This window comes from Alosa sapidissima, chromosome 7 (assembly GCF_018492685.1).
Source record: "Alosa sapidissima isolate fAloSap1 chromosome 7, fAloSap1.pri, whole genome shotgun sequence".
NCBI lineage: Eukaryota > Metazoa > Chordata > Actinopteri > Clupeiformes > Clupeidae > Alosa > Alosa sapidissima.
Genome location: NC_055963.1, coordinates 3,206,023 through 3,221,022, shown reverse-complemented (window position 1 = coordinate 3,221,022; position 15,000 = coordinate 3,206,023). Strand labels below are relative to the sequence as shown.

The following is a 15,000-nucleotide window of genomic DNA, read 5'->3' as shown; positions in this document are numbered from 1 at the left end:
GTTGCAGTGAGACGTAATTTTGTTGGAAGTTAAAAGTGGGTTGGAAAAAACAATGGACGCTTCATACAAGGACTGTAATTTACCGCAGCGAACATCTAATAAGGATAGGACGATGTTCACATGAAGTGTAATTCCCATTTCTTCTTGAAGCCGAAATAAATCTGAGGATGTTTATCGGACATGCTTGGTTTTTACTGCAGGTATGTCAATCTTGTAATATCAATAAGGACCTAGGTAATGTTACCGTTAGTTGGTTGAGTGATGGAGGCATTTGATTTATTGCATTTGTAGAAAACTATAAATGCGGTTATACCAAGCAAATGTATAGCAGCACTGTTTGTATCTTTCGACTGTCATTTATTGCACGTGCTACAAAATCATTCTGTGCAATGGAAGATTTACCAACGTTACACCGGTCTGATACAGTTTTGCCTATACATGCGTGAGACTGAGACGCCTGTTTATTTTGTTTTAAGTGCGTGCAGGGTGTGAGAGGGGAATCGATGTGCTTTGATTACAGCTTGGTAGTTGTAGTCTGTGAAATTAAAAAGCACGTGTGTGTGAAGTATCCAAACAATGACACCTTCATTTCATTATGGCTGCTTTAGCAACACACCTTAAGCTACTGTGTAGTGGGTCCCATTTAGAAGTGGCTACTTCATTCGCGCTTTCCTTGACTCATGGAGCTGCGTGAATGTTATTACAACTTTTCGCCATGATATAACAAGTCCGCTTGATACTGTAAGGCGTAAGCCATTGGTTTCCAAAGGAGATTTTATTTGTGTCGCCAGCATAGCCTATTGACAATTTATGTTGTAAATAGGCCTACCTTATAATCCTACCTGTAGCTTAGGGAAGCTAACAGCTTTCTATTAGGATCTAGTTTGTTAGTTACCGTTTTGTCATAACTTCCTGATGCATTTTTGCATTTAGAATAGCCAGAGCGTGTATATCTCAATCGGAAAATTAAACAATATCGGGTGCCTATGGACTAGGCTGGGTGAACCCAGCCTGATCTGCCCGCTATTTATTTTTTGATTTCTTAAAAGATTGAGCTTGGTCTGATGAAAGCCAGACTAGCCATGGACCTCAGTTAAACAATGCAAGGGATCATGAATCAGCCTATATTTGCACTAACAATAACGGACAAAAGCTCTTCAACTTTGGCCCGTTAAAATGTGTATGAACAGTCTAGCGACGCATTTCATCAAGGCCCATTTGGACATGTCAGTTATTTGCACCACTGGTTAGATGTAAAACAGCATTTCGTTTCAGACTAGGCTACTGTTACTTAATTTGTGCATTAACAATAACGTTTCAGACTACTGTTACTTAATTTGTGCATTGACAATAAAGTATTACATGAACTAAAGATGACTAAAATCTTATGTAAGAAGAAGAAACATTCACAAAAAATCCATCCATCCAAAAATGACCTTTGTTTTTGATAGCTGTTGAAAACGGCATGGAACTGACAGAGATGTTTTTGTTTAAAAATACATAAAAAATAAATAAATAAATAAATAAATAAATAACATTATGCTGATACCTTTTGCTTTTCCCAAATACAATGTAGCCTACAGGTGTAAGTGACCTTTCATCAATCCAGTTGCAATGGATGAACTGTGATGAACTGCCCTACTTGTGATTGTTTAGAGATTTTAAAGGTTTTATAACAATTCTACATCTTCTTTGGCTATTCTACAATCTATTCACCTTTTCAGCACCAGTAGGGTACTTTCTGTGCAGCCGCACACACTCAGGCATGCCAAACAAGCATACACAAACGTTTCAAGAGTGGGGGATGGAGTAAAATATGGAGACAAATTGAAGTGTGATTTATTTTCGCGGAACGGATGTACAGGACTGAGCGGCGGTCATATTTTGTACCGCTATGCGGTACATCTAGTTTATGTAACGTTAATGTTTCATTGTGAAACTGTACTACAAAAAATTCGGGCATTTGTACAGTCTATGTACGTTGTACTGTCTAACTTACATGCTTGTTATATAACGTTAACGTTAGGCTAGCTATCATAGTGCTAGTTGCTGTTGCTGTGACGGTGGCATTAAGTTAACGTTAATGTTTTATGTTACGTTAACGTTATGGCAGTCTCATTTAGAATTAGGCATACCTTAGTTCTCAGTAAGTTACAGTTTATTATATTCATATAATTTATATAAAACATTCGCTAGTAGGCCTAGTATGTTACTGTCACAATGTTAGGCTGAAGATGATGCGCTGCTGGTTAACGTTAACGTGGAGGTTTACCAGCTAACTTATGTAACGTTAACTCTTCGTAATCATGTATGGTTTTGTGAGTTTAATAGGCTAACTTTAGCAATATTGATATACGTTAACTTTAAGTCATATCTGACTATCATTAACCGTTGTTCGGACGAACAGCGCAAATGGCTGTTGCTGCAAGCGAACATCATCAATGAGCTCACCCAGCTAGCTAACGTTAAATATACCTATGCTAAACACCATCTTCAGCCTGGCATTTTGACAGTAAACTCAAAAAACAAAACATACAATATATATATATATATTCTATGATTATTCTAAAGTTTCACTTGTAATCGTTCAGTTTTTGCAGAAAGCATGAAACTTGGCACAATTATACTACTACCCCTAGTGATCAAAAATTGAAATGGACCCCAACTCATAGTGCTCCCTAGTCGCCGCCATCTTGAATTCAAATATGGCTACCATTCTTAATAGAATTGTTGATACAACTTCAAAATTAAACAAGATAAAAAAAAAGTATTTTAAGTTCTAACACTCAATTTTTAGGGTCAAGGAAGCTATTGACATGATTTCCAAACAAACTTGATGTTGGCCATTTTGAAATCCAATATGGTGGATACCAAATGTGAAAATATAGACCATCTCTATTGTTATTCATGATAGAAATATCATTCAAAAACAATTTCAAAGTTTGAACAATCATTTTATCACATGACAACCTTAATAATATACAAGGCATCAAGTATAATCTGGTAAGATTCCAATATGGCCACTATGTGTAAGAAAATAAGCCAATTATTCTATATTTTGGTTAACTGAAGTAACTACCTACATCATCAATATATTCTTATTCTACCTTCTTCTCTTTCTGAGCAAACCTTAACTCTTACTATACACTGCTCAAAAAATTATACTCTTTAAAAACTAAAACACATCAGATCTCAATGGGGAAAAAACATCACGCTGGATATCTACATTACATTACATTTGGCTGACGCATTTTTAGCCAAAGCGACTTACAACCTGGCAATTTAAAAAGGTAGAGTACAATGGGGAAAAGTGCATCAGTGAGTGCTGTTTTTATATAGTCAAGTCAGGTGGTAAGTGCTAGCTGTAAGTAGTGCTATGAGAGGAGATATTCTCTGAAGAGCTGGGTCTTCAGGAGTTTTTTGAAGATGGAGAGGGATGTCCCTGCTCTAGTAGCGCGTTCTACCAACGAGGAACAACAGATGAAAAAAGTTTGGATTGACCTGAGCGTACCGGTGGCAGAGCTAGACAATGTTTGTCTGAAGAGCGCAACGGTCAGGGGGTAGCATATATGCCTGTATGAGGGCATTCGAGTAGGTGGGAGCAGTAGGTTTAGCCGGGAGGACCAGCAGTTTGGTTTTTGAGAGGTTTAGCTGGAGGTGGTGTGCCTTCATCCATGTAGATATGTCTGAGAGGCAATCCGAGATCCGTGCCGAGACCAAGGGGTCATCAGGTGGAAAGAACAGATAAAGCTGTGTGTCATCTGCATATCAGTGGTATGAAAAGCTGTGCGAATGGATAATCTGTCCCAAAGAAGTGGTGTGGATAGCAAAGAGAAGGGGGCCCAGTACTGAGCCCAGGGGTACCCCTATGGTGGGAGGCTAAGGTGCGGACAGCTGTCCAAGCCATGATACGTTAAACGAGCATCCTGTGAGGTGGGATTCAAACTGATATGGACTGGGTAATATGTTAGGAACAAAAGGATGCCACTTCGTTATTTGGGAATGAAAATGATCAATCCACAGAGGACTGAATTCAAAGACCCCCCGAAAATCTAAGTGGAAAAAATTACGCGGCAAGCTAGTCCATTTTGCTTGAATTTCAGCACAGCAGCTCATGATGGTACTCAGTGGTTCATATGGCCCTGACATGCTTGATGGTATCGGGGCATGCTCCTAATGAAACGGCAGATGATGTCCTGGGGGATCTGCTCCCAGATGTGGACATGGCCATCACTGAGCTCCCTGAGAGTCGGTGGTGCAACCTGTTGGATGGACCAAAATATAATCTCCCAGCATGTGTTCAATCGGATTTAAGTCAGGGGAGTGTGGGGGGACAGTCAATGGTATCAATGCCTTCACCCTCAAGGAACTGCCTGCACATTCTCACTACATGTGTCCAGCCATTGCTGTGCACCAGGAGAAACCCAGGGCCCACTGCACCAGTACAGGGTCAGACAATGGGTCTGAAGTTTTCATCCTGATGCCTAAGAGCAGTGAGGGTGCAGTTGTCTTGCCCGTAGAGGTGTGTGCGTCCTTCCAAGGATATCCCTCCCCAGACCATCACTGGCCCACCACCAAACCAGTCATGCTGATGAATGATGTTGCAGGCAGCATTACGTTTTCCAAGACATTTTCAGACGTCACATGTGCTCAGGGTGAACCTGGTCTCATTTGTGAAAAGCACAGGGTGTCAATAGTGAACCTGCCAATTTTGTATTCTATGGCAAATGCCAATTGAGCTGCACGGTGCTGGGCAGTGAGCATAGGTCCTTCCAGAGGCCATCGGGCCCTCAGGCCACCTTCATGAAGTCTGACAGTGTTGTCAGAGACATTCACACCAGCGGCCTGGAGGAGGTCATTTTGTAGGGCTCTGGCAGGGCTCCTACTGTTTGTTGTTGCACAAAGGAGCAGATACTGGTCCTGCTGCTGGGTTAAGGACCCTCTACCATCCTGCCCAGCTCTCCTAGAGCAAATGTCTCCTGGAATCTCCTACATCTACCTGGATCCGGCGCCGACGAGAGTGGCAGCATGTCGAGGTAGCTCCGTGTCTTTTTTCTTTTTTTTTTACAGTCTTTGTTTAATTTTTACTAAGCAACTTTTTTTGGATTACGCACTTTGAGGAGTGTTTTCATTCTATCCTATGGATATGGATCTATTACAATGCTCCAGCGGCAGAGCAGAGCGGGAGTCAAAGTGAGGACCAGGCGTCGGGAGAAGAAGTGGAAACACAAGCCCTCAGTTCCTTCCATGGTTATGGGAAACGTGAACTCACTGGCCAACAAGACTGACGAACTGGCTGCCCAGGTAAGAAATCAGAAGTTGTACAGGGATTGTAGTTTGCTATGCTTTACGGAGACGTGGCTAACAAGCCATATCCCCCCGGCTAACATTGAGCTGCCCGGCTTCAGTGTAGCTTGTTTGGACAGAGACAATAAACTTTCTGGCAAAAAGAAGGGAGGCAGACTGGTGCTATACATAAACAACAGATGGTGCAATCCCGGACATGTTACAGTGAAGGAGACTGTATGCTGTAAGGATGTGGAGTTACTAGCGGTCAGTCTACAACCATACTACATGCCGAGGGAGTTCTCGCACGCCATTGTTGTTTGTGTTTACGTTCCGCCTCAAGCCCTCCCGGATGCAGCATGTGACGTCATTCACTCTACAGTTGCTAGGCTCCAAACTCAGCACAGTGATGCCTTCTTTGCGATCTCTGGTGATTTCATCCACATTACACTGGATTCCACCCTCACAAACTTTTACCAGTTTGTTGACTGCCCAACTAGGAAAAACAGGACAATAGACCTCATGTATGCAAACGTGAGGGATGCTTACAGCGCCACCCCCTTCCCCCACTGGGGAAGTCGGACCATAACCTCATTCATCGTCAGCCAATGTACAAGCCAAAAGTTCAGAGGCTACCAGTTGCCACGCGCACCTTCAGGAAGTGGACACCAGAAGCAGATGAGGCTTTGAGAGACTGCTTTGAGTCCACTGACTGGAGTGTGCTACTGAATGGAGAGGACTTAGAGGAGGTCACACATTGCACTACTGACTATCGGGAACTTCTGTATGGACATTGTTGTTCCCACAAGGACTGTACGCTGCTATCCAAATAACAAGCCTTGGATAACCAGTAATGTCAAGACCCTCCTCAATAGGAAAAAGGTGGCGTTTAAAGAGGGGGACATGGCAGAGCTGAGGCGAGTACAGGGGGAACTCAAGAATAAGCTGAAAGAGGCTAAGGAGGACTACAGAAGGAAGATGGAACAGAAGTTGCAAGAAAACAACATGAAGGAGGTGTGGGACTGTATGAAATCCATCACTGGCCTTAAGAAGCGCAGCAGCTCTGTGGAGGGAGACCTGGACAGGGCGAACCAGCTGAACCACTTTTACAACAGGTTCAATTGCCTGCACCAGCTCCAGGTACTGCTCTTGTTTGCATGCCCGCCCTACCCCCACCTCCCAGTCTCCCAGTCTCTCCAGCTCTGCATCCGGGGGACATCCAACGACCTGAGCCCCCATCACCCCACGCCCTGCCCCCGCCTGATGCCTCCTTGCCTGTGCCTGTTGAGGTGTCCAAGACTCTGGCAACCTTGACAGGGACATCAAGGAGGTGTTCATCCCCCAGCCCCCACCCCACCTCATTACCAGTGCAACACTCACCCCCACCATCACTGGATATTGCACCCCTCCCCCACATGGCGACCACGAACAATGAGGTGACAACGACTTCAGTCAACAGCCATCAGACACACAGACCCCAGATGCACTCCCCCTCCCCTCCCCTCCCCCCCTCCACCATCACTGCAGATCAGGCTATCGCACCTCTCCCCCACATGGTGACCACGAGCAGTGCGGCAACAATGGCCTTAGCCAACGGCCATCAGTCTCTAGCCACACGACAACCCTCTCAGAAGCACCCCTCCTCCTCCTCCCCCTCCACTGCCCTCATCCCCCCCATCATTACAGCTTCCAAAGTAAGTTATCTTTTAAAAAAACTTCATCCTCGGAAGGTAGCCGGGCCTGACAGACTGTGTCCAAGGCTACTCAAGGCCTGTGCTGCTGAACTGGGGGAGCCACTGAAGCACATCTTCAACTGGAGTCTACGTCTCGGACAAGTTCCAACACTGTGGAAGACATCATGTCTCACCCCCGTCCCTAAGAAGCCACACCCCAGTGAGCTTAATGACTTCAGGCCTGTCGCCCTAACATCACATGTGATGAAAACAATGGAGCGATTGGTCTTAGGTATGCTCAGACCCCAGGTACTCCATGCACTAGACCCGTTACAGTTTGCATACCAGGAGAAAGTGGGCGTGGACGATGCCATCACTTATCTTCTACACAGGACACATTCTCACCTAGACAAGGGGAAAAGTGCTGTGAGAATCATGTTCTTTGATTTCTCAAGTGCTTTTAACACCATCTAACCCCTCAGACTGGAAGACAAGCTCTTGCAGATGGGTGTGGACGCTCACCTGGTAACCTGGATTACAGACTACCTGACCGAGCGACCACAGTTCGTCAGACTGAAGAACTGTCTCTCTGACACTGTGATCAGCAGCACCGGAGCGCCACAGGGAACTGTGCTCTCTCCAGTCCTGTTCACCCTGTACACATCTGACTTCTGCTACAACACCGAGTCATGCCACATGCAGAAGTTCTCTGATGATACTGCAATTGTGGGGTGTATCAGGGACGAGCAAGAGGAGGAGTACAGGAGCCTGGTGGAGAACTTTGTGAAATGGTGCAAACTCACTCACCTTCAACTCCACACTTCAAAGACCAAGGAGATGGTGTTGGATTTCCGCAGGTCTAAGCCCGCTCTGCTACCAGTCTCCATTGATGGGGTCAATGTGGAGGTGGTAAGCACCTACAAGTATCTGGGTCTCCACCTGGACAATAAACTGGACTGGTCAGCCAACACTGACACACTCTACAAGAAAGGGAAGAGCAGGCTGTACTTCCTGAGGAGGCTGCGGTCCTTCAATGTGTGCAGCAAGCTCCTCAGGATGTTCTACCAGTCTGTTGTGGCCAGCGTCCTCTTCTATGCAGTGGTATGCTGGGGAGGAAGCACAAAGAAGAAGGATGCTGGGCGACTTGACAGGCTGGTAAGGAAGGCTGGCTCTGAAGTGGGAGCTGAACTGGAGTGCATCACTTAAATATCTGACAAAAAGACCCTGAACAAACTGATCAACATCTTGGACAATGAATGCCATCCACTCTACAGCACTATTAAAAGCAAAAGAGCTTGATCAGCTGGAGACTTCGCTCACTGCCATGCACAACTGAAAGGCTGAGGAAGTCATTTGTCCCCAGGGCCATTGAACTGTTCAATGCTTCACTAAAGGGAAGAGCAGAGATAGACTTCTCTGCTTAGTCTGTCTGCCTCTCCATGTTTGAGTACTGACTGCCCACTACTGCTTTACTACTGTTTTACTAATGTCCACAGCCTAATGTTTCTACTACTGTTTTCCTGCTACACTGTTTTTCATGCTATATTAGCACACATGATCAATGGCTTCTGCTACAATACTGAATGGCTGTAACCCTATTACCTCAACCTGTTCTTGCACTGACATAGTTTTTTTTATTACCTTGTCTACATTATACTTTACTCTCCGATTTGTCCATATTATTTATGCTAGTCTCTAGACCTTATTATTGCACTGTTGCACTGTTATGGACTAATGTTGGACTACTTTTTGCACCTTCACCATGACACTCACTCTCTTGAGCACCTTACCATGCACACATAACTAAAGGACTACTGTTGGACTACTTTTTGCACCTTCACCATGACACTCACTCTCTTGAGCACCTCACCATGCACACAGAACTACAGGCCCTGTCACTACAAGCGTATCATGCTTGATCACCCTCAAGCACACTGGATTTTTTACATTTATTTATATAGTATATTTAGTTTTGTTAGTTTTTCTTATCTCCTACTGTCTCTATTGTACAGTGGAGTTTGGTTATATGTTTATACTTATACTTTCTGCTGTAAGTGCATGTTGTGTGTGATGTCTGTATGCTACTGAGACCCCCCTGAATTTCCCCTCGGGGATCAATAAAGTATCTATCTATCTATATCTATCTACATGCTCTTGAGACTGCGCTGGGAGACACAGCAATCCTTCTGGCAATGGAACGTATTAGTGTGCCATTCTGGAGGAGTTGAACTACCTGTGCAACGTTTGTAGGCTCCAGGTACTGGCTTATGCTGACCCTAGCCAAATGTGAAACTAGAGAAAAATCAGACAAGGAGGATAAAGATGAATAATTGTATAATTTGCCACCACCTCTAAAACCTATCTCCCTTCTTCCTTTCTTGTCAAAGTTTTTGGAGAAAGTGGTCTTCAAGCAAGTCTTGGACTTACTATATCAGAACAACCTGCTAGACCCTATGCAGTCTGTTTTCAAGAGTAATTCTACTGAAACTGTTTTTATGTCTGTGACCGAAGCATTGAGAGTAGCTAAGTCTTCATCTAAGTTGCTAAGTCATTAGTATTCATTCTACTAGACTTATCTGCAGCCTTCGATACTGTTAACCATGACATTCTCTTTTCTACACTATCTGAACTGGGATGTCTAGGAAAGTCCTTGACTGGTTTAAATCCTACCTTAAAGGGCACATGACTTCACCACAGGTGTGCCTCAGGGATCAGTATTAGGGCCCCTACTTTTCTCTATTTACACACTTCCTTGGGTGAGACCATTCGCTCCCATGAATTTGATTATCACTGCTATGCGGACGATACTCAACTTTACCTGTCTTGAGCTTTTGGTGTTTCCACCACAAAGCACACCCAAGGACTTGGCGCTGAACGCACTAGCCAGTGTCCTAAAAGTGCTGTTTCACTGACTAGCATGAGCCCTAATGGGTCAGGAGGGAGCTAAACTCATAAGGTATTACATATTTAAATTAGCTTCATTGACAGGTATAATAATTTTATGGGATGCAAAATGTTAAACTACAATAAAACAAAATGGATCTTTTCAAACAATCACTATGAGCCTTAAAATAAACTTTAGCATATGCTAATTGGCCCCACCCACCTCAATTGGATTAGGCTGTAGGACAGTAGGATGTGTTGGACTGGTTATGTACTAATTTATCTAACTTTGACTGGGTGTATGTACTAATTTATCTAACTCTAGGATAGAAGACAAAAAAACGAATTTCCCAAAAGGCAGCATATGTTTCTTTAAGAGACTTGACAGACGCTAGCATCCATGGGTTTTAGCCTCCTTTCTAGCAGGCCAACCTCTAGGGGGCAAATTAGAAGGATTGAGCCCAGGCAGGTGAAGGGTTTAGTCACACAGTCGAAACTTCACACATAGCCTAAACGCACCCCAGTTTTTGACTCAGTGTCAGTCTCAATGTATGGCTACTTCCTTAAAATCCAACATGTCTGCCATTTTAATTATGCATGATTGTCTCATTATGTATTTTATAATGCTGAAAGATGGCTATAGACACGTCATATTATGTGTTAAAAGCAGCATGGCATTATAAATGTAGAAAAAAGGGCATATTTTGGTGGCCATATTTGAAGTCAAGATAGGGGCCACTAGGGGGCGCTATGTGTTGGGGTCCATTTCAATTTTTGATCACTAGGGGTAGTACTATACCTGTACCAAGTTTCCTGCTTTCTGCAAAAACTGAACGATTCAGGTAAAAATCTGGCCTTAGCGGCTGTACTATCAGTTTCAGTTGAAAATTGTTATCTAACACTGTTTATCTTTTTTTCTTTTATTTCTGTTAGGTGCTGCTTCACTGCTACTGGTGGTGGATCAGGCTGACTGCAACCGTTGGTCTAACGTTATGGATGCAGCACACGAGAATTTCTAAACGGAAAAAAGTGAATAAATGTACTTGCTTTTCAAACTGATAACAAGTTGTCAATGGTTATTTATGCAAGTTTGTGTAGCCTAAACCATACCTAGGCCTAGCCAAATTTATCCTGGCTGTAGATAAAGCAGGATATGAATTTCCCAAAATGACTGTATATAATATTACAGCACTGGTATTACTACTGTACTTAGTTACAGTATGATCCATAAGTACTGTGATTAAAAATATGGTAGACAATTCAATAGGCCTACTGTATACATTACAGCACTGGTAGTACTCCTGTAGTTTGCATTTACAGTATCAGGCATAGGTACTGTTATTTCATATACAGTAGGTGTACTGTGAGTGAAATACAGCAACTTACTGGTTATTTGCTGCCAGCAAGTTGCTGTAAATTTTACGTTAAACTTTTTACAGTGTAAGAAACTACCCAGAGACTTGATCAGTTGTTGAGTTGTAAAGTTTCTTATTCCTTTGTACCTCTGTGTATTACTGATTAGATAGAATTGAAAAAAAAAATGATATGAACATGGGAGAGATTCAGAAGAGAGAGAGTAGGATATGATCATGAGATTTAGAAGAGAGAGAGAGAGTAGGATATGATCATGAGATTTAGAAGAGAGAGAGAGTAGGATATGATCATGAGATTTAGAAGAGAGAGTAACAATGCATGCAGGGCTGAATTAGGCCAATACCCTTTACTAATTCAAATTGAAAAAAGAGCTATCAAATTCTTCGAACATCTCAAAACAAGCGACCCCAACTCCTATTGTTATAAAGCCCTCAAAAGCCAAGAGATGAGTGTAAAAACAAGTCCCCTCATCCAGCTAGTCCTGAGACTCACACATACTAATAGTACAACTAACACAACTAATAGTCAGCCTCAGGACCTTGCCACCCTTTCTCAAACAATTCGGCCTAACCAAATTATAAATGCAGAAAAACAAAATTACTTATCATATTGGACTGAAACAACAAAAAGACAAAATAAACTTCAATGTTATTTGGCCCTAAACAGAGAGTACACTGTGGCAGACTACCTATCCACAGTCACTGATACCAGACTAAGCAATCACAGTCTGGCTATTGAGAAGGGCAGACACAGGCAAACCTGGCTGCCCAGAGAAGACAGGCTGTGCACCAATTGCAACCAAGGTGCCATAGAAACAGAGCTTCACTTCTTGGCTGAATGCTGCCAATGGAAAGACATATGAGATCAATTCTTTCCTAAATTCAGAGAAATGCATCCAGACCTTCAAAACTTTAAGGATCTAAGTCTAAGAATACTATTAGGCGAGGAACAAAAGAGCACAAGAGTCGCAGCAAGATATATAGATGCTTGCCATAAACAAAGGGAGTCACTTCATCAGTGAAGCACACAAAAAGTCAAATACACACACACACACACACACACACACACTGCCGTTGCAGTAATGTATGATGCATGATGTTTTGTTTTATGTCTTTACACACTACGTACATGTATGCTTTGGCAATACAAATTGTATTTTTTGTCATGCCAATAAAGCTCAATTGAATTGAATTGAATTGAGTAGAATATGATCATGAGAAGAGAGAGAGAGAGAGAGTAGGATATGATCATGAGATTTAGAAGAGAGAGAGAGAGAGAGAGTCAAGTCAAGTCAAGTCGGCTTTTATTGTCAAATTCTTTACATGCACTGGTCATACAAAGAATTGAAATTTCGTTTCTTACTTTCCCATGCAGACATAGACATGCTTTAAATACAGACATAGACATACTATCAGTAGGATATGATCATGAGATTGAGAAGAGAGAGTAGGATATGATCATGAGATTGAGAAGAGAGAGTAGGATATGATCATGAGATTTAGAAGAGAGAGAGAGAGAGAGAGTAGGATCTGATCATGAGATTGAGAAGAGAAAGAGAGAGAGAGAGTAAGATATGATCATGAGATTTAGGAGAGAGAGAGAGAGTAGGATATGATCATGAGAGTGAGAAGAGAGAGAGAGTAGGATATGATCATGAGAGTGAGAAGAGAGAGAGAGTAGGATATGATCATGAGATTTAGAAGAGCCTTTTCCAGATGTTGAAGCTGATTTGTGTGTGTGTGTGTGTGTGTGTGTGTGTGTGTCCAGTTGTCAAAGCTGTTTACCGGACATGACTGTGTTGGCTCACTCGCCTAATTTAGGCACATGCAGCCAAAACATCCCCACCGAACACTGAAGTGGCCTGTGTGTCTATGGACATTATATAGGCTACCTAAAGTCTGCATGCTATGTTTAGGTTGTTTGATTTGCCCGTGTAACACGTGACACATAAACACTGTAGCCTCTGTTAGGTTTGGACCAGTAAAATGCACTGATGCCTGAAAACATCTGATGCTGTACTGATGTAGAAATCTAATTTACAGAGGAAGGGGCAACAGTTCACTGAAGTAGCATGCTAAACATTGTACAACTAAGGCAAACATTTATGATACTATAGTGATCATGACAGTGAAAATAGTTTGAATAAAACTGAAATAGAGCTTGGCGTAATGAGTATCACACAACTCCTAGTGCGCCTACGCGAACACGCCCTCTGGAGTTAAAGAGCTTAAAGAGCTACATCTGCAGCTATAAACGCAGCACGGGGTTGGAATTAAACTCCAGGTCAGACGTCGGAAATAAACTGCGCTGCAACGTTTGAGGAAAATGGCGAAATCGTTGAGGAATTTAAAGAGACTGCTGCTGTTGGCACTGACCTTTCAGTTTTCAGGTGAGCTTTAACTTGATTGTTTATTGTTTTCCGACGGGTTACACTTTTAATATCTACAAAATGAATACGTTTCAGATTATGTTTAATATGCACAGTGTCAGTCAGTGAGTCGCGTCCACCATGGGCCTTTCCCCTTCCTTGCTGTTGATAGTAGCCTAGCCGGCCAGAATGCTGCGTTTGCGTGGACTCCCGTGTTTTTTCCCTGTTTACGCAGCAGACTGGTGGTGGTGGCATTGCACTCCCTACTGGCAGATGTTCCGCAGATGTTCCGATGTCGTTCTTATGGTGCTAAGATCTCGACACTGTGTTTGAAATATTTTCAGAGTGCGAAGTCAGGAACACAACTTTGATTTTGAGTTTCAATAGGCTACGGCGGCAAATACCAATATGTCAACAACTAGTAATTTGTAGCTACTTATGAGTGTATTTAATGAATGCGGATGCTGCTGCTCATGTCTGGATAGCTGAAACTGTGAACCTGCTGTGTGTTTTGCGAAAAGACAAAAAAAAGCCTGGAACATTTGTGCTAAAAAGTTTTGCAAATATTAAGTTATTGTCAGAAACGTGAGTAAATATTTATACATCCAAACATGGTCACTGGAAGATATCCCAAAATAGTATTTCTCTCGTTCTACCTACTAAGTGGTAGCCAGCTCACTCATCTTTTTTATTTTCTTTAACACGTGTCCACCTGGCTTGTTCCAGCTTTCAGCTGCGTGCACACTTCTCAGTGAGACACTGCTGCTCCGGTGGAAAAAATAAGTTTTGTCCCAAAACACCAGTCTGGATCTCAAGGTTCCATACATGCAGGAATGTAAACATTGATAAACTTAGGGCTCATTCTTATTTTAAGATTGATGGATGGAGTAGACTGGTTGCATCGAGAGCATTGGTGTCTCATGCGTGTGTGTGTGTGTGTGTAAGTGGTGTGTGTGTGTGTGTGTGTGTGTGTGTGTGTGTGTGTATGTGTGTGCGTGTGTGTGTGATGCATTGGTCTGGTAGGCTCAGTTTGACTCAGTTGACTGAGATCTCACCCAAGGTTGCTTCACTGTGTGTGTGTGTGTGTGAGGATTAGAGACAGTTTCTATATAGCCAAGTTGGGGCAACAACTAGAGACTCAGCGATGACGAGAGCTATCTAGTCTATACTGATGTTATTGGACCGTGGAATCGGTATGAGAGAGTGTGTGTGTGTGTGTGTGTGTGTGTGTGTGTGCATGTGTGTGTGTGTGTGTCTCTGTGTGTGTGTGTGTGTGTTTGATTACTATTATTTCAGGAAGACACACACACACACACACACACACTTAAGCCCTGGGTTGAGCACTGTGGTGTCGGTGATCAGGTTGAGACAGCTCCCATCCAGCCACTTGGTTACACACACCCAGCCGCACCTCCC

The 15,000-nt window shown here is 43.0% G+C and overlaps 1 protein-coding gene and 1 long non-coding RNA gene across 3 annotated transcripts in view; both read left to right on the top strand.

Annotated features, from left to right (window-relative positions):
- The first annotated feature begins 1,915 nt into the window (after nt 1-1,915).
- LOC121713146 lies at nt 1,916-9,511 on the top strand. Its single transcript, XR_006032749.1, has 3 exons — nt 1,916-2,005; nt 3,704-3,707; nt 9,500-9,511. It is a non-coding gene; the product is annotated as an uncharacterized LOC121713146 (long non-coding RNA).
- A 3,810-nt stretch (nt 9,512-13,321) lies between these two features.
- Nucleotides 13,322-15,000, top strand: part of LOC121713132 (membrane cofactor protein-like) — a 17,997-nt gene continuing 16,318 nt past the window's right edge. The window contains exon 1 of one of the 2 annotated variants that reach the window (XM_042097498.1): nt 13,322-13,605. In XM_042097498.1, coding sequence (XP_041953432.1) covers nt 13,542-13,605 — 64 coding nt within the window. In that variant the 5' untranslated portion in view covers nt 13,322-13,541. The remainder of the gene's footprint in view (nt 13,606-15,000) is intronic. The other variant, XM_042097497.1, reaches the window with a different exon arrangement.